This window comes from Ursus americanus, chromosome 2 (assembly GCF_024610735.1).
Source record: "Ursus americanus isolate L20-20 chromosome 2, mUrsAme1.1.p, whole genome shotgun sequence".
NCBI lineage: Eukaryota > Metazoa > Chordata > Mammalia > Carnivora > Ursidae > Ursus > Ursus americanus.
In genome coordinates this window covers 6,233,380-6,254,615 of record NC_142128.1, presented here as the reverse complement: position 1 = coordinate 6,254,615, position 21,236 = coordinate 6,233,380, and the positions used below count along the sequence as shown (strand labels likewise).

At 57.9% G+C, this 21,236-nt stretch overlaps 1 protein-coding gene across 2 annotated transcripts; it reads right to left on the bottom strand.

Annotated features, from left to right (window-relative positions):
• Positions 1-2,483: 2,483 nt before the first annotated feature.
• Positions 2,484-18,040, bottom strand: ARPC1B (actin related protein 2/3 complex subunit 1B). 2 transcript variants are annotated; one of them, XM_045773897.2, is made up of 10 exons: positions 18,016-18,040; positions 8,679-8,755; positions 7,884-7,988; positions 7,225-7,447; positions 6,379-6,486; positions 5,121-5,327; positions 4,957-5,032; positions 3,973-4,178; positions 3,071-3,161; positions 2,484-2,809 (listed from the first exon to the last, which is right to left on the bottom strand). In XM_045773897.2, the coding sequence occupies exons 2-10, from the start codon at positions 8,740-8,742 to the stop codon at positions 2,771-2,773; spliced, it is 1,119 nt and encodes a 372-aa protein (XP_045629853.2). In that variant the 5' UTR covers positions 8,743-8,755; positions 18,016-18,040; the 3' UTR covers positions 2,484-2,770. The 2 variants fall into 2 exon arrangements, with proteins under 2 accessions (XP_045629853.2, XP_045629852.2); XM_045773896.2 differs by lacking the exon at positions 18,016-18,040 and adding an exon at positions 15,429-15,578.
• Between the last annotated feature and the right edge of the window lie 3,196 nt (positions 18,041-21,236).

The window sequence follows — 21,236 nt, the reverse complement described above, 5'->3', positions numbered from 1 at the left end:
GATGGAATTGGGCCCCTGACTTCCACGGACTCCTGCCATGCCCCCTGGGCTTGACCACGCTGGAGGTCAACAGTCCCAGGAGCCCCAGAAGGGTTACCAAGCTGCCAACATCTGCGGCTCCCTCCAGCCTGCGAAATACCTGGACCTGCGGAGCGGGACTGAACGTGAGGTTGGCCAGAGTGCCCCACCCCTCAGAGGTCATGCAGCAGCGCAGTTTCAGGTCTGTGCCAGGAAAACAAGGTTCTCTGAGAAGATGAACAAGAGGTGCTGGCTGTCTGGAAGGTTCGCGGACAGAATACCCTATCCTTGGCTCCAGGGGCTGCCAGCCAGCTGAGCTGGAGCTGCGTGGTAAGGAGGTGGCCGCTAAGGTGCTGGCAGCTGGAGGTTTGCAGGGATGGCCTGGGCCAGCAGGACTCCCTGTGTGCCCGGGACTTTTCCTTGTCTGCTTGGACCTTGGTGTGAGACCAGAGCCAGGACATCCTTGGTGTCTGCGGTCCTCCGAGTGGTCGTACAGATCTCACCTGTATACCTGGGTGACCTGCCGGCAAGACTTCTGGCTCGAGGCATTTCCTCCCTGGCTCAGCTAGAGACCCGGACTCACATGGAGTACGTTTCAGCTGGGGCTTGGAAGTCAGACCTGAGTTAGGATCCTGGCTCTGCTACGTCCCGCCCGTGAGACTTTGAGGAGGTAACTTCTTTCTCCGGCATTCAGTTTGGTCTTAGAAAGGGATAACAAGGCTGCCTTTTTTTTTTTTTTTAAATAAAGATTTGAGAGAGAGAGTGCATGCACATGGTGTGGGGGGTGGAGGGAGAGAGAGAATCCCAAGCAGGCTCCATACTCAGCCCCACACAGGGCTCGATCTCACGACCCTGAAATTGTGACCTGAGCTGAAAATCGAGGATGCTTAACCAACAGAGCCACCCAGGCACCCCAGAGTATGGACAGAATGACTTGTGTGTTAGGATTTTCCCAGTTGTGTTCTCCACTCTCCCAGGTCATCCCAGCTCTTTCCTGTGCTATTCCCGGGTCCCCTCACACCCACACAGCTGCAGCAGCAGCCTCATGTCACTTCCCATTTAGTGGCTTGATTCCCCACAATGCCAAGAACCTCCAGGAACTGGTCTCTGGGGACCTCCCAGTCTCACCACCCACCTCATCCCTGTCCTGCACACATCAGTCCCCCGGCTCCTAGAAAGATCAGATCCTTGCTCACAGCCCTCCTTGCACGTTATGACTTGCCTGGAATCTTCCCTCAGTCCTAATCCCTCCTTTTCTTGCTCCACCAGCTCCCCGCCCCCCCCATTGAGGGGGTCATCTTCAGCTGCCCCCACCAGACTATGAGCTACTTGTCCCCTCCACTGTCTGCAACATCCAGTGGGGTGGGGTACAGAGGAAGGCCCAGAAAGTCTGGCCAGTGGTCCTAGTGTCCACTGGTGATATGTCCATCATAGAACAGGGTCTAGATCCCCTCCTTCCCTGATGGGACTTCCCACCTGCCACAGGAGCCTTGGCCATGCTTTGAGGACCCCAACCCTATCCGACCGTGTCCTGTAATGCCTCTTCCTTCTTCTTAGAAACAAAAGATTGAGCCTATCAGTTTTAACAAGCATTGTGTCTATAACGAGGGCAGACAGTTGATGTCTGCGAGGCCTCTGCAGCGGAACAAGAGCATGCTTGCTGCTCGTCCTTCTCTGAGTGAAGGGAGCCTGTTTGTCAGGGTCTCAGAAGAACAGATATTCTGGGGCCACTTTTCAGCCCTGAGGTGAGCTAAAAAAATTAAAAAGGTATGTGGACATCTTCCTGGCCTTCCAGGGCCTGACAGTAGTCCCATCTGCTCCAGAACCAGCAGCTCACTTTACAGAGAGCTGGTATGGGCCGGGAGGGCTTTGGCAAGCATTCAGAATAAGAGGAGTTGTGTGGCCTGTCTCTTGGGATCTTAGAATTTCTATCTCGTGATTTTAGAAAAGTCAGTGGGCCTCTTCCGACTGGCAGCTATCCTGAGGGATAGGCCCTAGAACAATCCGGGAGAATGCATGTTTAGGTACCCTTCGTCCTGCAAATGTAAGGACAGTTCACAATTAGGATCTGTGGATGTAACTCATTACCCAGCTGTGACTGAGTAATTAGGTAACTGAGAAGCATGTGTTAAACAGAAAAGGCCCTCTGTGTAAAATAGGAGTGGGAGGGAAATTGAGGAAACGATGCACATTTATCAGAAACCAGCTGCAAACATCAAGTAGAGAAATCAATTTCCATGAAAGCCCACAAAGCAGCCTGGAATGTGAAGCGCTAGTCTGGGAATCCGACTGCCGAGTGACAGGAAGCCATCGGGGTCTGGCCGCGCCCTGACTGGACTGCGGGGGAAAGGGGAGCGGAGAGGAGAAGGCCCTTGGGCTTCAGGATCAATTTTCTGCTGGTAAAGCAGAAGTAAGGGACCTGTGCCTGTGGGAACACGCGCTTCTCCCAGACACAGGAGACCAGCTCTAATACTGTTTTTATTACATCCGTGTTTCGGAAGCAGTTCATGACCAGCACAGTGCTTTGAGAACATTTTTGTTTTTAACAATAAATGAAAGCATTTCTTTATAAGAAAAAGGCACATGTTCCTTCAATAGGTAAGAAAAGCTTCCCACCCCTCCCTCCCCTCCAGCTGGAGCAGTCCCCAGGGGGACCCAAACTGCTACCCTAGAAACATTCAGCAAAGCGACCCTTAGCCTCCCTGACGCCTTCCCCCGGCAGCTGGGATGAGGGCAGTCTATGCCTCCCGGGTCATTTGATCTTGAGGTCCTTCAAGGCTGATTCCAAGCTCTGGAAGGAGACAGCAGAACAGACAGGCTGGTTCTCAGTTGTCCCGCACTCACCCCACCCTCAGGGACCTGGCTCCCAGCCCCCACCTCACAGAGGACAGAGAACCTGGTCTTTGGAGTCAGAGAGACTTGGGTTTGAATCCCAGCCGTAAAGGGAAGTGCCCCTCATCCTTCTCCCCCCGCCCCCGCCTTCATCCCAAAGAAGTGCCTTTCTCCTGGAGGAATAAAGAGAGCGGAAAGTCCAAGGTGGGCTAGGACTCACCTTCACGTCCCAGATGCTCATGCCGCCATCCATTCCCGTGGTGCAGAACTGGGAGCACTTGGCCTTTCCCCCGCTGAGCACTGAGATCTGGCTGCAAAGAGGAGGCGGGTTGATGGGTCCCAGCTGGCCTCGGGCCCGCCTGCCCTCCAGGAGCTCCCACCCGCCCTCCAGGAGCTCCCACCCTCCCCGGGTCAGCTGCCGGTGAGAAGTGCTGGGCTGTGCAGTTGGGGTGAGCCCCGCAGAGAGCCCGGGAAGTGGGCCGGGAGGGCCCACAGAGGACAGGGCTCACGAGTCTGCCTGGAGAAGCAGCAGTGTGCGAGGGGCCGAGGGAAGCCCATGTACATGGAACCGGGCAGGGCACGAATCCCACGTATGGGGAATGTCCAGAGTGACAGGAGTGTAGCAGGACGGGGGGAAGCAAAACCGGGGGCTGGGAGGACCCGTGGGGTTGTTCTGACAAGCCCTGAAAGCCGGGTTCAGGCCCTGAGTCTGAAAAGGACACCGGACCTGATGGCCACAGGGGCCGAGCCAGTCGGGGGCGCCCGGTCAGGAAGGCCTGCCGAACTTGTCCCCGGTTGGCTGTGGGGTGGGACATCTGGGGCTGGCAGGACTGGGGCGTCCTGAGCAGTTTCTCATGCCTCATCCTGCCTCGCTGCTCAGGGAGGCGACAGCAGGCTGCTTCGGCCATGGCCCTGCCCCACGGGACTGGTTGCTCTCTGGTCGGCCCAGAGAACAGTGACGGTCCCCACACCGCCGTGTCCTGAAAACACAGAGCACACCGCCTGCGCTGCCCTCACCTGATGCTGTTTTTGTGCCACCTGGAGGTCACCCCACTTCCTAAGTCAGGGCCCCCCGCATTTTGATGCTGCTGGGAGAGGAGTCAAGGTGGGTCCTGCCCTCACCTCACGCTGTTCTTATGCAGCGAGTCCAGCCCAGCGCCAGAGGCCACGCTGCCCTCCGAGCTCGCCTTCTTGTCCAGGTTCTGGAAACGCTCTCGGGCTGTCAGGCCGCGCTGCGAGCTCTGCTTGGGCACATCCAGCCGCCCGCCGAAGCTCAGGGTCCCTGTGGTGCCGTCGTAGGTAAACAGCACCGGGAAACAGTCGTGGCCCTGCGACAGGGTGGGGATGTCACGGGAGCGTGGCCGAGGGCAGGCACAGCGCCCCCATTTTATGCACAGGGAAACAGAGGCTGGGGACAAGGAACAACACCAAGGGGGTGTCTGGCCAGGAGTATGGTGGTGGGACTGGGGTGGAGCTACAGGGAAGCCCATGCCAGCCCAGAATCACAGCCAGGCCCACCCCAGGTACCCTGACAGGGCCCAGCTGCTGGGGGGGGGGGGGTGTCTAGGGGTGGCTCCCTTCCCCTGGAAGCTCAGGGACCTTGCCCTGCCCAACAGTTACACCTGCTCTGGGAGAATACTCCACAGTTGGACGCTTCTGTAGGCAAAGCAGGCCTGACCCCCTCTGGGACCCGAGTGTGTTTGCTAAGGGGTGAAAAGGGAGGAGATGGGTGGGTGGGAGGAGGAGAGCGGCGTCCTTCTGGGTGCACGGGAGGACTGTGCTGCCCCCCACACCCACTGAGTTAGGTGTGGCCCTGGCCTTTCCCCTGGCCCATAAGATGTAAGCAGAAACCTCAGGGTCCAGGGGACGATTCTCTGCCTCCCCCTTCTGCCTCCATGGCAGCTGGGGAGCAGGTTGGAGACGAAGCCCCCCCTGCACTGAGCAGGGCCCCCCCAACACCTGCAGCGCGATAAACGCTGCTACCCGGGCCTTGTTACCGCAGCATAAGCCGCCAGATCTGACCAAGGAGGAAGAGAAGGTGGGGGGAGACCAGTGGAGAGCCGCTCTAACTAGCACTACTCCCCTCCCTCCCCCTCCCTGCCTCACCGCTGCCACCAGACTGTTGTCTGTGATGAAGGTCAGGGCCAGCAGCGGCAGCGTTTCAGAGGCCAGAGTCGCGACGCTGAGAGAGAGAGAGATGTCAGCCATGCCGGCCCCTCCCACTTGGTGCCTTGGTTGCCCCCCTTCCCACCCCAGTGGCCTGTACTCACGCCATTTTCTTGTCGGCATCGGCCAGGCACACGGTGCTGTCGTGGCTGACCCAGGCCACGCGGCTGCCGCTGGCTGAAAAGCAGACACCGTGCACCCAGCCGCAGCTACTGCTGGACTCAAACATCAGCTCCCCGAAGGGCATCTTGGAGCCCCAGGGGGTGGGCGCCGGCCGCTCCTCCACCTCTTTGATGTAGGCCGAGAAGATCCTGCAGGGACCGACAAGAGAAACACACCGCGGTGACTGGGGAGTCTGGGAGCAGCCTGATGAGGGCCTTCTCTCCCAGACTGGCCTGGTGAGGCCCGAGTGTCCAGCCGGGACCTTGTGGGTACCAGAGCAGGTTTCCTGTGACCTGCAGCTTCACGCCTGGGCAAGTCTGGGGCCCTGGGCCCTCTCGGCACAGTGGAGTGGGGACCTCCTGGCTCAGTGTCCATGAACTCCCAGGGCCCTTGGGCCCTCATCTAAGGACTGACCGTGCACGGCTGCTACAGCCCCCAGGGGGTGTCCTGTCCCCCATCATGCAGGTGCCTGCGCTCCGCAGCCAGCCCTTAGGCTGCCCCCCCCCGCCCGGCTCTGCACCTTAAACCAGTCCGGCCCACCTTCCCCACCAGCTCTTCCCAGTACACCACTTTCCTACTCCATCCCAGGGCCAGCACAGGGTCAGGTGCCAACAAACCAGCTCCCCACCCCACAGAGCCTCAGTAGGACATTACCCTCTCCATGTCCGGGGCCTCCAGAGGAGCCCCTGGAGCCTGCTAGAGCCTTGTTTCCCAGGCGTGGTTCAGAGACCCAGGCCCTGTGTCTGGAGCTGGGAGCCACAGGCCTTGGGAGGCTCACGGGTGCTGGGCCCGGAAGCAAAAACAGCCAATGGCAACTGGAGACACTACGTTCCAGGCCCAAGGTAATGAGGCAGGTCTGTCTAGGCTGCTCAGTCATGTAGTGTGAGAAAGCATACCCCCTCGTCCTTCAGATGGGAGACAAGGAAACAAGGACAGGAGCGGGGCTCTAAGGAGGCAGGAGATGAGGGCCTAGGAAAGCGTCCTCGCTGACATGCAGAGGCAGCAAGGGGCGTGTCCTGCCAAGACTCTCCATGGGCAGGAAACAGGACCCAATGGCGACCCCTCCAAAAGCAAAACCTCACAGATGCTGGACTGAGGTCCCAGGTCCCGCTGCTGGCGGCAGAGCGGGTCCGGAAGGCAGGGTGTGGGGTTCCCTCCACCCTGGTTCCTGTGCTGATGTCTGGGGGCCCCCCTGCTCACCTGCACTTGAAGTCACAGGAGCCCGCAGCCAGGAGCACGTTGTTGGGGTGCCAGTCCAGGCTGAGGACAGTGGAGCGAATGGGCTTCTTGATGTGCTTGCACACCCACCTGGACACACAGACACGCAGAGGGGAGGGGGACCGGTCACCTCAGCACCCAAGGCCTCAGTGCCCCAGGAACTCCACGTTCCCATGGGGCCCTGCAGACCCCCCTGCCCCCCACCAGGATCCCTGGAGGGAGGGGCCTGGGCACTACTGGCCCACGGGCCTCTCGGCTGGATCAGGCCCGTGGGGTGCTGGGTCCCCTCCAGCTGGGAACTCTATCCCTGCTAGCCTTTAAACCTCACGACAAGCCTGAGCCAGGCTCAGTCACATAGCAGCTAACTGGCCAGGGTGGAATTCGATCTCAGGTCTCCCAGACTCCAGCCTAGCTTCTGCCCTCATGGACCCAGGGGAAAAGATGATGCGTCCCTAGAGCACAAAAGGCTTGACATCTCGGACGAGTGACCGGACCTCAGGGCCTTATTTTTGCTCATCTGAAAAGTGGGGACAACAGATGCCCAGTCCAGAGGGCTATCAGGGAGTCCATGCGAGTGTGTGTGCAGGGCTTTAGGCAATGCCCACAGAGGCGGTCCTGGTGTAGTCTATGCCTTTAGTACTGAGACAGGACTGTGGGAGTGCCCGTCACCTCACCTACAAGGTCCAGAGAGGACCTACCTCCTCAGGGTCATGTGAACAGGGCTCCTGACACCCCATCCCGTGCTTTCTGGGACACTAGTCCCACCAGCTTTTGGTCTGCAACCCTAGGGTCCCTCCCAAACCACCCTGACCCTGCCCAGGCACCCACCAGTCATTTTCCTGCTCAAAATAGCAGATGGAGATGACACGGGAGCCACTACCCACAGCGAACTTGTTCTCCTGGGGGGCCCAGCGCACACAGCGAGCAGCCCGGTTGATCCGCAGGATGACGAGCGTGGGCTTCCACGTGCGGCCCTTCAGTGTCCACACGTAGGCATTGCGGTCTGTGCCACAGGTCACAATTCGGTTACTCTCAGGGGCCCAGTCGATGCCTGTGGGATGGGGAGGAAACAGGCTGAAGCCATCCAAGTGAAAAGGCTCTCTGGTATCCGTGTAGGAGGGGCTTAGAGGCCACAATCTGGATGCAAACTGCTCCAGGGGGTGCCACTAGAATACCGAGAGAGAGCGTTACAGCTCTCCAAACTATCACCAAACATGCTGGATAGCCAAGAGACAGAAGAAATGGGTCCTTGGTAACACTGAACTGAGCTGCTGGATCAAGCCTTTCCTGAAGCCCACAAACCTCTTCAGTTTTTCAGTAACATGAGCCAACATGATCCCTTTGTAACTTGAGCCAGTTTGAATTAGGGCTGTGTTACTTGCAACCCAAACTATCCTACCTAACACAGTGATTGGGAGGATGACACTGGCTGGCCCTGCCCCATCCCATCTCCTTTCAGGAGAATGAGCCCAGTCAGCATGACATACCTGTCACCTGCCCATTGTGCTCCTTGAGCTCGTGCACCTTGACCCACTTGGCCCCGCTCTTCTCATAGATGTGCACCTCGTGGTTGTTGGGGCAGATGGCAATCTCTGCAGGAGAGAAGGGTGGGGGTAGGCAGTGGGAGGAGGTGTGTGTGCCCAGGTTCCCCCTTCCCTCATGACTCCCCTCTCCTAGGAAGGCCCTTCACCCCTCTGCCTTGGTGCGGGGCTCCCTGAAGCACCTTGAGACCCTTCCCCTGGGACTAGGCATCCTTCACCTGCACCCACTACCCCTAGGCACCCCCACAGCACTCTCATGACCTCTGGGAGCTCTCTCCCCACTATTGCCCTCTGCCCCCCAACTCCAGCCCTGGGCTCCTTGCTGCTCCTGACAATGCCAGGCTCTCCCACTGCGAGGCCTTGGCACGGCTGGTTCCCTCACCTCCAAAAGACCTCCCTGGCCACCTTTTCTGAACCACTGCCTCTGCCTCCAGTGCTTTCCCCTCATCCTGCGTGTGTTCCTCCAAGCCGTCTTCATTTCTCACCCCACTCTGGGAGCCCGAGTGGCACCTGCGACAGGCCCGGCCCAGGCTGGGGCCGCACTCCCCCCTCCACCCCTCACCGGCTGCCCCTGCGTGTGCCCAGAGCGCGTCCGTCCCCTCTTCCACACTCAGGACTGGAGGTGAAGGAGGGGGACAGCCAGCCCTCAGAGCCCACAGTCTAGGGCGCCTGGCCGTTTTACTGCCAGCATGCACTCAGGGGGCTCCCCCCTCACATCATCCTGTGGGCAGTGGCACTCACGGGTGCGGTCCTTGTTCCAGGCATGGCAGCTGATGGGCTCCACCAGGAAGCTGTGGTAGGCCATGGCTGCTTAGCTCCTGTGCCCAAGAGAGGAAGGGACCCCCAGTCAGCCCCGCCTCTGATCCCAGCACAGGCCCCGGCCAACCTTGCGGGAGGGCAGCAGGAGCCAGCCTGGCCTTCCCCTGAGTGGGGTGTGCAGACCCTGTGTCAGGTCGGCTGTCACTCATCTGTGCCTCAGTTTCCTCAAGGGGAGAGACCCCCCACCCCCCCGCCTGGCCCAAGAAGGATGGAATCGGGCGCCTGGGTGGCTCGGTCGGTTGGTTAAATGTCTGCCTTCAGCTCAGGTCATGATCCCAGGCTCCTGGGATCGAGTCCCCACATGGGGCTCTCTGCTCAGCGGGGAGTCTTCTCCCTCTGCCCCATCCCCCCTCCCTCCCCACTCTTGCGCACGTGCACTCACTCAAAATCTGGAAAAAAAAAAAAGTGAGGTGAGGATGAAAGGCGAGGTGCCCAGCACTCAGCAGGCAGCCTTGCACACCCAGAGCTCCTGTTTTCAGGAGAGGGAGGGGAGGAAGCCAGTCTGCAGGGGCGCAGCTGAGGACACGGACGGACACACAGACACATCCCTTCCTCATCCAGAAAACCCACTTGCTGTTCCTTCCACGAGGAGGAGGGCAGGACAGGGCCCTGAGTGGGTGGCTGGACTGTGGGGGTGAAGGTGGGTACAGAAGGCAGCTGGGTGCACCCCCAGAACTGGGCCCCGCCCTGACTGCACCTCTCCAGCCCCCTCCCTGCTGCTGAGTTCTGAGGTGCCCGCTGAGCCTGAGGTGGGGTGGGACACACACCACAGTGGGTGATGGGCAGTCGCTTGCCTCCCCCCCAGCTCTGCCCACCCCTGTTCCATTCAGCAAAGCCCTACTCATCTGGAAAGACGCAAAGGGAACATCACTTCCTCAGGCCCATGCTCGCCCTACTTCCCCACTCAGCCGCGGGGTCTGGGGCGTAGCCCAGCCGCACCGCTTGCCAGCAGTGACTGACCCTGGGGGCACGTCGCTCACCCCTCCGAACCTCAGTGTCTGCATCTGCACAATGGGAACAGGAATCCTGCACCCCAGAGGTGTTGAGAGGGTAAAACAAGACATTAAGCCCTACCTGGCACACAGTGTTCCCGTGGGGTCACTCCCAGCCACCACCCACCCGTGTGGGAGTTTGTCCCCCCAGCTAGCCCAGCGGCTGATTCCAGGGCACACGGGCCTCAGGCCTTTGCAATGGCTGTTCCCTGGCCTCCAGAGCTCTTCCCCCCCACCCCCCCCACCCCCGCATGGCCAGCCCATGCTGCTGCCCTTCAGATCTCTGTTCCAAGGCCACCTTCTCAGGCACGCCCTCTCTGACCACTGTTTGCAAATGCAGCCACCTGCCTCTCCCCCGGGCTCCCTATTCCGGGTGAAGTTTCCCCACAGAGAGTCACCACGGACCCTGTTACCCTGTACTCGTTCACAGCACCTGCGGTCTCTCCCCAGCTGGGACTCAGGAGCTGGACGCACACCGTTCTCACTCGTCCACACTGCTTTCCCCAGTGCCCAAGTGCCTGGCACACAGTAGGTGCTCATAAGTACATGATGAAGACAACTGTATACTGTCACTAGTGCCCAGCAGAGTACATTCTTTATTAAAAAATTAAAACAAAAAACTACTGGGGCTCCAGGCCAGCTCGGTTGGTGGAACGTGCGACTCTTGAACGCGGGGCGGGGTTGTGAGTTCAAGCCCCATGTTGGGTGACTTAAAATCTTTAAGAATAAAAACCAACAAAACCACCACCACCCAACATTTCCTGAATGCTCCTTACTTGCCAGGTCTAAGCAGTCCAGGCGTTTTTTGATTTTTTTTAATTCCAGTAGCATTGACACAGTGTTATACTAGTTTCAGGTTACAGCATAGGGACTCAATTCTATTCGTTCCTCAGTGCTCAAGAGAAACTAGTGGGCACCTACCCAGCCCCTCAGGAGAACGGCCACCTGTCAGGCTGAGCTCACCCGCATGGCTGACCTGGAGGCCCTGCTGGAAGGCACAGCATGGAGCTGGGGCCCCGCCGCAAGAGAGGGACGGGCTGCATGTAGCCCACTGTCCAGCCAAGAAATCCAGGGCTCAGTGATGGCCTGCCCCAGGCGGCACCACACATCCTGCCGGGCCTGGCTTCCTGACTCCCAGCTCCCCGCCTTGTGGGCCCTGCTCCTCTTGCCCACCCCAGATGCAAAACCCGTTTTCATTTATAGCAGGAAGCTCTGGAAGGTTCCTGGGGCAGCCTAGGTCTCACGGACCCACAGAGCAGGGATATGGCTAGAGCAGGGCACCAAGTGGGTCCTCGACCAACAAGAGAGGAGAAAGCTGATACACCTGCAGCCCAGGCCACATACACTCATGCATGTTCAGCCTCGCACGCGCACACACGAGCACACTGCTCTTATGTGCTCCCACGTGTTCAGCCTCGCACATGCATGCACAAGCACACTGCTCCCACGTGTTCAGCCTTGCACGCGCACACACAAGCACACTGCTCCCACCATGGCTGCTTCCCCAGCCTCTCCATATAAGGCCTCTCTGTGGAAGGCAAAGGCCCCGGAAGTGGCGCTCTGGGTGCTCAGCTCAGGTCAGCAGTCCTGATGGGGACGTCCCCCAGCACTTCCGGTGCCGCTGGGCCGGGTCAGCACGGGCATCCAGCTTGGCTGGATCACTTCATCACCATCCACACCACAGAAGCAAGACTAAGAAGTGGGAGCACCAGGCCTCTCTGTGCTAAAGTGCCCACCCCGCTTTTCCAAGGTCACCAGTGGGGCAGAGATAAGGCCAGAGGCCCACTTCCACACCCCAGCCGGGCTCTCGCTGGCTGCTGTGGAGGCCAACCACCCCCTACCCCTTCAGCCCCTGGTGGCCCAGAAAGAAGCTCTGTGGCTACGGCCCTGAGGGTCTCTGGGCCCACAGCTCATATGCAGAATGCAACTTCCCAGCTCCGACTCTCCCGGACTGTGTGGCTGGGCGTCTCTGCCTCTTGCAGGGTCTTGCTTGGTAAGAGTATCCAGACCTGGGGGCCAGGCTGCAAGGACAGAGAGGTTGGGTCTGCTGAAGACGGCAGCCCCCATACTAGTAACACAGCCAAGAGAACTTGGGGAGCCCTGACCATTGTTTCCTGGGACCCAAAGGTCCTCAAGTGGGAGAGGAAGGGGCTGATAAAGATGGCCACAGGCACAGTGGGACAGGCGGGGGGGGGGGTTCACACCACATCTATCAGCCAATCACACTTCAGCATGAATTCAGACAAATACTCACAGTACACTGCATTAACTAACACTTTAAAGGGGCCGGGGGTAGATATGGGGGAAGGGGGTGGGAGAGAAGAGGTGCATTTTCCCCTTTTCATAACTTCTGCAAAACAACTAAAACCAGCTGGGCCTCGGCAAGGACTCCAAACCCCAAGTTAGCAAGGAGGAAGTGGTAACCCAGAGAGGGGAGTAGCTTCTCTGGCCACTGTCGCCTCAGGGCCACATCCTCCTAGAGGAGAATCACTGGATTGTTCCCAGTGGTCAGACGCAGAGAAGCAGCCTTCACATGGGGCCACCCTGTCGCCGGAACTTTGACTTCATCGTTCCCAGGAAAACCTCCATGGGGGATGGGTTAGCACCCACTGCCAACCAGTCACCCTAAAGAATATGCGGCTAGAGGTGCTTTGCCCAAGTGTGCTGACAACACAATGCCTCGGCAATGGCTCCGGGGTGGGGTGGGGGGAGGACAAAGGCAGGCTGAGGCCATGGCCTCCGGAACACCCACCCACTTGTCACTGTGGCCCTGGGAGCCAGCACAGTGGGCCCATTGGACTACTGGGGACAGAGGCAGGAAGGGGCTCTGGGGACGGTGTTGGGACTAGAAGTCCACATGCAGTGATCTGTGCCTCATTACCCCAGAAACAGGCTGGGGGAGTGTGGGCCAAACGCCAGGTCTCCCCTGGCTGGCTCCCCTCTGCCAGCCTAAAGCCAGGATCTCCGTGTTCCCAGTAGCCCTTCCCCTACATCCTTCCAGCACACAGAGAACACTCAGTATGAATGCGCTGGAGATCACCCAGGGCTGGGGCTGGGAGAGCACAGGGAAGGGTGGCCTGAGGTCTGGGAGAGGTTTGGGTCTCCAAAGTAGGGTGTGGGTTTCCCTCCAGGGGGTGCCAGAGACCACACACTGGGATATGGAGGTAGGTTTTGGTGACCCATGTATCCCCCGCACCAACTAGAGTTCCTGGCACATAATAGGTGCTCAATATTTCTTGAATGTGGTTGAACGAACCCCATCCTTTTCTTTAGGGGATGGGCTATAAGAAATGAATATGCTTTATCTCAGTGGCATATGTATGCAATTTTTAAGTATTTGGGGGGGGGTATGTGCTCAGTGTTTCTTTTTCTTTTTTTTCTTCTTCTTCCTGATTAGGGTCAATGATTAGCAAAGCATGGAAACCTGAAATCTAGAAGGTCCTCCCTGAGCATTTGGGAAGAACTCAGCTCCCCTCCAAAGCAGAGCAAGCCAGGTAAAGTCCGACTTAGCGCTCCTTCCTTAGGTGCTGGGGTCAAATTCTGACACTGTCCATACTGGCTGGACGCGTCAGCCAATACTTCCTTCACATCTCAATCAGAAAAGGTTGGGGCTGAACAAGGTACCGGCTGTAGGTTCCTTACTGCCTTCAAAGAAGCTTGGCCACGTCTGAAGCTAGAGGTTTGGCTGTATCTGAGGCTAAGCCAGGCAGGAGCAGTCTGGACCAGGATCTTGGCCCTACAGGCACTCAGGGAAGTCCCCACCCAGCTCAGACGCTCCAGGGAGCTGCCAGCAAGCCATTTTGCACACGTGCGAAGCAGTTACTCAACTTCCTGTTGTGCATAGAATAGCCCTTGCCACCCAGACAGACCAGCCAATACCTCCTCCCCAGGTCTGCTCCTGAAGTCTTACAAACCAGGCAAAAATCAAGTCAAGAAATATAAATGAAAGCAATCATAGAAAGGCACCATAAAACTTATTAATAAAGCAATCCAAACAAAACAAAATCCAAAAACACATAAAACTCAATGTTGGCAGGGTTGTGGAGAAACTCTCATTTGTTGCTCATTTGTTCAGCCTTTGTGACGAGCGATGCAATAACAATTGAACAACTGGGTTGGAACGAGCAGAGTAACACGAACAGGAACTTAAAAATTAACACTCTTTGGTGGCATAAATTCATTCTGGTGCTAAGGACATAACCACTGACTTTTTTTTTTTTTTAAGCAAACATGTTCATAATAACCCCCTTTAGCATAGGGGAAGGGTGGAAAAATCCAAGGGACTACAAATATAGCAAGAGTAAATTGTGACACTAACATGTTGGGGTATCATTTAACTATTTGAAAGGATGTGTGTGGATTATGCACAAAGACACACATAAACTACCTTCACTGGCATCTTTAAATGCCCAGTATTTTTACCCAAGACTTTGACAGACATTCTCTCTTACCCCTGAAAGCAAGCCTAAAAAGTTTTGTGGGTTTTTTTTTTTTTTTTTGGTGTTTTTGTTTTTTTAAATCTTCACTTTGTACAGACAGAAACAGACTCAAACAAAAAGCCAAGATTCGCTCAAAGCCACACAGCTCCTACATGGCCCAGTTTGGGATTCTGGCCCCAAATCTCAAGAGGTTCGCATCATCCAGACACTTTGATAAATGTGGGCAGGCCTTATAATGCCAGTGGCAACAGTTAGAGCACATTTGTACCTTGTGTGTGCCTGGTGTGTTGCCAAGTGCCTTCCACACATTATCCCAAGTAGTCCCCATTTTACAGGTAAGATAGGTTGAGGTCCAGGGAAGTTAGGTGGCTTGCTGAGGTCATCGTCCAGTGACGGAAGCTAGCACTCTCACCCCGTCCCAGAGGCCTCACGGGGAACGGGTGCCCTTAACCACTGGGCAGCACTGCCTGCCAGGCGCGGGGAATCCAGGGACAGTCCGGAAGAACCCGGGGAGCCTCCGGCTCGGTCCCCGCGCTACGCTGGCTCCGGGGCTTCCCGCTAGTCTTTTCAGTGTTACTGTCACCGCCCTGGGCGGGTCCCGCTGCTCTCCCCGCCGGCCAAGGAGGGGCCGCTCTGTCCGGGTTCGGGACCCCCTCCCCGTGAGGACCTCGGACCCGGGCCCCTGGGGCAGGGGTTGGGCTGGGGGCCCAGGAGGGGGCCGGGGGGGGGAGGGGGCGGGGGAGGGGAGGGAGGGGCAAGGTGGGCGGGGGCGCCAGCTCATTTCCCGGCCGAAGCAACCCGGAAGGCTGGAGGATGGAGGGGAAGTGACTGGGCGTGGGGCCCTTGCGGCCCGAAATAGCGGGGGGCACCGACCGCGGGGCAGGGTCAGGGAGGGGGAGGCCGAAGGGGAGGCCGAGGCGGCGGCAAGGGGGGCGGCGGCAAGGGGGGCGGCGGCAAGGGGGCCCGGGCCGCCCCGAGGGCGCCGGGGGCAGGGAGCCCTGCATTTCCCTCGCCCGGAGGGGGCCGCCCACCCGGGCCCGGCCCACCATCCCCTGGTCCCCTCACCTCCAGGCGACCCCACACACGTGGCAAGCCCCCAGCCCTGTGCCCCTTCACCCAGGCACCCCCTCCCACGCCCCCACGTCTACGAGCGCCCCGCACCCTCCTCACCTGCAGGCAACTCCCCGCCCCCTCCCCTCGGGGCGCCCCCTCCCCTCCGGAGGGTCCCTCAGCCCCCTCACCTCGGGGCACCCCGGCCGCGGACTCTGGGCAGTCGACGCGCCGAACCGGCTCTGGGCCCCGCGCCGCGCCGCAGCCACTTCCTCGTGGGCGGGGGGCGGGGCCTCCCAGCCTCAGCCCCGCGGGGACGGGGGCGGCGACCAGGGTGGCGGCGGCGAGATCCCAGGCCCCGCCCAGCCATCCGGGGTGGGGGCTGCGAGGGGCCCAGGCGTCCAGAAATGATCTGCGACTGCCCCTCGCAACTTTACGCGTGGGGAAACTGAGGCTCAGGGAGGCGCACAGCCGGAGCAGCAGCTACGCGGGGTGCGCACGTCCCCACCGCCGAGAGGGCGCCCTCTCCATCCTTCCTCTGTGAGCTGATAGCCACAGGGCGCAAAAAGTGCAGGCCGGGAACCGGCTGCGGGCAGGAGGGCGAGGCGGGGCTGCCAGCCCCTGCCCTCCCGCCCTCACTGCAAAATGCGCCCCGGGGAGGGGTGGCCGCTGGCCTCCTGCAGCGACTCTGGCTGGCGCCGCTCCTTCTCTCAATGACGACTTCCTGCCCTTTGATTCCGTTGCACCCCACTTCTCTCCTTTAAGTTGCCTGGTGGCCGTGCAACCACATGAATTTGGGTCCTGGGCCAAGTGGTCCCCAGCGGTCTTTCCGTCCTTAGCCTCTGCCTCAGCTTTGGAGATGTGGCCAGATGAGGGGCAGATGGGGGAGACCCTGAAGACCCTGCTGTGCCCTCTCAGTGGGTCAGGCCTCTCCCCCGGCGGCCAGCAGCAGATGGGGTGCGGAGTCTTCCCGATCGCAGGAGGTCTGGGGCCAGACTCCCACCCTGACAGGTCTTGGGGCTTTGACACATGCTGTTCTTTCTGCCTGGAACACTTTTCCCACCCTGTCCCCACCTGGCCAACGTCGGTTCATCCTGGAGGACATGTGTCTTAGCTCACTTTGTCCACAACCCACGCCCCACTGGAGGTGTCCGAGAGACTCCCAGCAGGATCCCTTGTTCACCAGTCCCAGCTCCTGTTACACTGATTTCTGCCTCCTGGGGGGTTTTGGGGAGGAGGACATATATCCAAACCTGGGAGCTCTTCCAGGAGCCAGCACGCAGTGAGAGCTCAGCAAGCGTCAGCCACGGTTAGTGGGACTACCATACCTTCCCGGCTGGAGGAGACCCTGCGGGGCTGTCACCAGCCCTCCCAACTAGCTGTGGGGAAAATCCCAGAGAAATGGTCAAACTCTGACTGGTCAGCTCAAGCCCAGCCTGCTTCTGGAGGTTTTCAGACCAGTGAGCCAAGGACTCCACTTGTACAGCTGGTTTGAGTTGAGACTTTGTCCCTCGTCACTAGAAGCATCGGACCAATAGGAACCCCTGAGCATATAAACTGTGAGCAGGGAGCGGGCTGGTATGGTTTGCTCTGCTCTGCCTCGTGCACCTGGCATTCAGGAGCTCCACGCGCACCTGTTGCCCGAGTGAATGAATGAAGGAACCCCAACAAGGGGTGGCTCAGTCGTTAAGCATCTGCCTTCAGCTCAGGGCGTGATCCCAGCGTTCTGGGATCGAGCCCCACATCAGGCTCCTCTGCTGGGAGCCTGCTTCTTCCTCTCCCACTCCCCCTGCTTGTGTTCCCTCTCTCACTGGCTGTCTCTCTCTCTCTGTCAAATAAATAAAATCTTTAAAAGAAAAGAAAAATGAGCTCCAGGCAAAGCCCTCCTCTTGCAGTGCTCTTATCTCTGAACCTGTGAAGTGAGGCTAACTCAGGATAAGCGCTGCCAGCCCCCTCACAGACCTGGACATTGAGGGAAGACCACCTCACACTGGGAAGCCCCGGGGGGTGTCCTGCGGGGACCAAAGTTCTCCAAGCCTTAAGTGAAGCAACTCCTGAGTGAGGGGAACCTGGGGTGGAAGGATTTCACTCCAAGTTCTGGAACAACTCAAACAGCTCGTTTCTTCCTGGAAACTGCTCCCCCGCCCCTCTGGGATGAAGATGCCGCACTCCCCCTTCTCAGGTTTCCAAGAAATGCAGCTACACACCCAGGCTGACTTGGAAGAGGGCACTCATCCCGGGGCTGGGGCAATATCCTCAGGTCCTCAAGGTTCTTTCCGGCTTTCTGTTCCTACCTCCTGGTTGCACTGGCCTTGCTGCCTCCTGGTCACAAGAGGGCAGCCACGCTTCAGGCATTTGGACTCTGGACGTGGTGGGCTGGCCCAGGCAGTGGGGAGACCAGGGAGGAAACCCTTTCCCCGAAGCACCCGGTCTGATCTCCTTCTGTCCCAGCGTGTGCCCACCCCCACATGGGGACCACGTATCGCTCTCCCTGAGATCAAGGGATTGCCACCTGATCCCTGTGAGGAGGAAGAGGAGAAACCCTTGTCTCCTTTCCCAGGCCACACCTGCATGGGAGGCGGGCAAAGCCCAGGAGGCCCAGAACACGCTTAGCGTCTCGTATCCCGGCCCGATGGGGTCGGCACCTGTTGCACAACCACATGGCTTTGTATCAGTCTGATTGGGAACTGCAACGAAACCCTCCAAGGTAGAGTTGGAAGGGTCCCCTCCCACAGTTTCAGTGACCTCACCCCACCCCCCGAGCCTGGGCTGACTCACCTGGGCTTGCTCACTAGGCATCTCCACCCCGTGTCCTCGCCCAGCAGGGGGCGTGCTTAGCGGTGACCACGGCGGCTCCCTCCACGTTGGGTGGGGCTCGAACGCACAATCCCAAGATCGAAGGTCGCTTCCTTGCTCCACTGACTGAGCCAGGGAGCCACCCCACCCCTTGTTCTGTCATCTTTAAAATGCGGCAGTAACAGTTGCAACCGTGTGGCGCTGTTGTGAGTAGGTAACGCGTAGCAGTTGCGCACCTCGGGGCCTGGTCCCGTGGTCTCCAAGGTGTGGCTACTGCACCCTTGCTGGGACCCCCCGCCAGAGGTGCATGACGTTAAAGTGGTGGCTAACGTTTTCTGTTCACGACCCACAGGGCTGTATACTGTGACCCCGTATGCACCCCCACATATATCCGAAGCCTAGGTATCGTGACGCGCGCCCACTGCCATGCCAAATGTCCTTTTCTTGTTTCAGTTTTTCCAAATGCTGGTCAGGACCTACTAAACGGATTTTTACAGCCATGAATGGGCTCTGACCCTCAATGTGAAAAACTGTTCTAGACCATACTTCCTTCCTTTTTCTGATGTGACTGGGCATGTATTCGTTTCCTATTGCGGCTGGAGCACCCTGCCACAAACAGGACAGGTGAAAACAACAAAATGTGTTCTCTTACCTTTCTGGAGGTCAGAGTCCCCCGTCTGGGTGGGCCGTGTGGCGCTCGTTCTGGAGGCTCCTGCGGAGAGCTTGTTTCCTTGTCTTTTCCAGCGTCCGGAGGCCGCCTGCGTTCCTTGGCTCCGTGGCCCAGCGACACTCTCACCTGCGGCCCCATCTCTGACTCACCTGCCTGCCTCCCTAAGGATCCCTGGGACTACTGTGGGCCCACCTGGGTAATCCAGAATCCTCTTCGTCTTTGACTTAATCACATCGGCAAAGTTCACAGTTCTGGGGATTAGGACATGGACATCTTTGAGGGGGCCATTATTTGACCTACTGTACCCAGTATTGAAATTACACATATATAAATAACTTAAATAACCTAACCTTATAATTTATATCCTGATCTACATGGCACCTGAGTCCACACGGGGTAGCTCATGCCTCAGCCACACCACATCGTTGCCTTCGGGGCTGGGCACACGTGGGAACTAAACCAGTAGTGTGATGGCCGTTGGGCCAAACCGAAGAGTTGCCCAAGCAATCAATCTGGGTTCTGAGGCTGAATTCAGCCTTTCTCAGAATATTCTGGAAAGAACTATTGGATTTTTCTTTGGTTAGCAAGATCCTTCATACACTGCTTCCCACTCCATGGCATTGTTATTTAGGGTCTCCGGGGCCTGTAATAGGGCCAGTGCCAAGCCTAAAAGTGAACCTTGGCTTTACTGAGTATCTAACAGGAATTACTAATCCTGTTTTTTTTTTTTTTTTAAAGATTTTATTTATTTGAGAGAGCGAGGAAGAGAAAGCACAAGGGGGGAGGGGCAGAGGGAGAGGGAGAAGCAGACTCCCCGCTGAGCAGGAAGCCCCACGCTGCTCCATCCGGGACCCTGAGCTTCACCTGAGCTGAAGGGACTTGACTGACTGAGCCACCCAGGTGATGCCACTAATCCTGTTTTTACCGCCATTTTACAGGTGGGGATTCGGAGGCTCAGGTTAACTAGGTTGCTCAAGGTCACACGACTTGGCAGAACTATAACCTGACATCAAAGCCCAAAGCCCCGAATCAAAGGGCTTTGGCAGTCACCCAGAGCCCCCCCCCCCCCAGATTGGTAGTTACTGTGGCCCCGGGCCCAGCAGCACTGTGGGTTTCCGGCTGCCGTCACTCGGATGGGCCTTCCTTGACGGGTGAGAAATGGCCCAAGTTAAAAAAAGATAACTCTGGCTAAGTTCTTGGAGGCAAAGTTAGAAACTTTTCTTTGTTGCGGTTGTTTTTTCATGGAATACAGTGTTTCTCTAAAAACCTCTGGGCTTGTCTGCCAAACCGTGTGATTTAAAGAAACGAAAAAGAAATTTTTAGCTCATTCCTGTTTAGGGCCTACTTTTGTCTATCCTCGGTGACAACAGCCCTGCGGACGCAGGGGTGCAAACACAAAGGGGCTCCTGCCACAGGGGGTCCCGAGAGGAGGCTACCGCAAACAGGGATGAGGCCGGCCCACCAGGCCAGCCCCTCGGCTGCTGAGATTCTCTCCCGGAGGAAAGTAATGCTCCCCATGAGACACCAAAAGGGCAAAATTACTCTTGAGAACGTATCATGATGTCCTCTGAGCAGCACTGTTACCAGTGTCCTAAAACCGGGGTTGTCTTCGAACCACTGTGAGACAGGAGGCAAGGGAGGCTCGGGAGGCCAGTTGATCGAAGTCAAGTCATTTTGGTTTTAGGCCTTGACCTAAGTCAGCAGGTCATAAAGAGTCACAAGACCCCTCTCCCTCCGGCAGTGAGAGCCACAAAGTCTGGACATTCTTACCACTGCTCCCCGTGGGTAATTCTGCAGCCCTAAGCAACAGAAAAACCGCCCGATGTAGATGATAAACCCAAAGTTAAAGAGTAAGCCCCTCCCTGTACAGCTAGTTAATTTTTAAAAACTTATAAAACCCGTTGTGAGAGGCATCACGGCAGTGGCGGGCAGGGGTGGGGCCACTTCCCCACACTCTGGTGACAGAGTAGCTCCTTTCCTACTCGTACTCTTCATCTTTGTCCCTTTCTCTAAATGGCTTGCTCTTGAATTCTTTCTTTTTGGTGACGGGCCTCAACCCATTAGACCTCAACTGCTCCCCTTCTCCTGGGCCAGCGAGATGGAGAACATGGCCGTGCTCAAGGCTACTCTGCATTTACTTCCTTTGCTAATTCCTCACATTTGCCCCTCTCAGGACTGTCAGCCTTGGAATGTTAAACTTCCCCTCTACACTATGATGAGAATGACTCAGTTTGGGCCCCATAATGCCTCACGGAAACGGGAAGCTACCGTGTCCCTTCCCCCGCAGCACGTCCCCACAGTGCGCTGTGGGGCTTGGCTGCCCCGTCCTGGCCCCGGCCTCCGAGCAGGCTCAGCGGGCGGGCGTCTGCGGCCTGGTGCGCACGCGAAGGGCGCGGGGCTCTGCAGCGGCGCCGCGAGGCTTGACCACAGCATTCAGGGAATGCTTTTCTCAGAGGTGTTAGAGGTTGGCTCGATTTCAGGAACTCAGAATCCAAGATTTTACCCTAAAAACCAACCAGTATACTATGAAGCG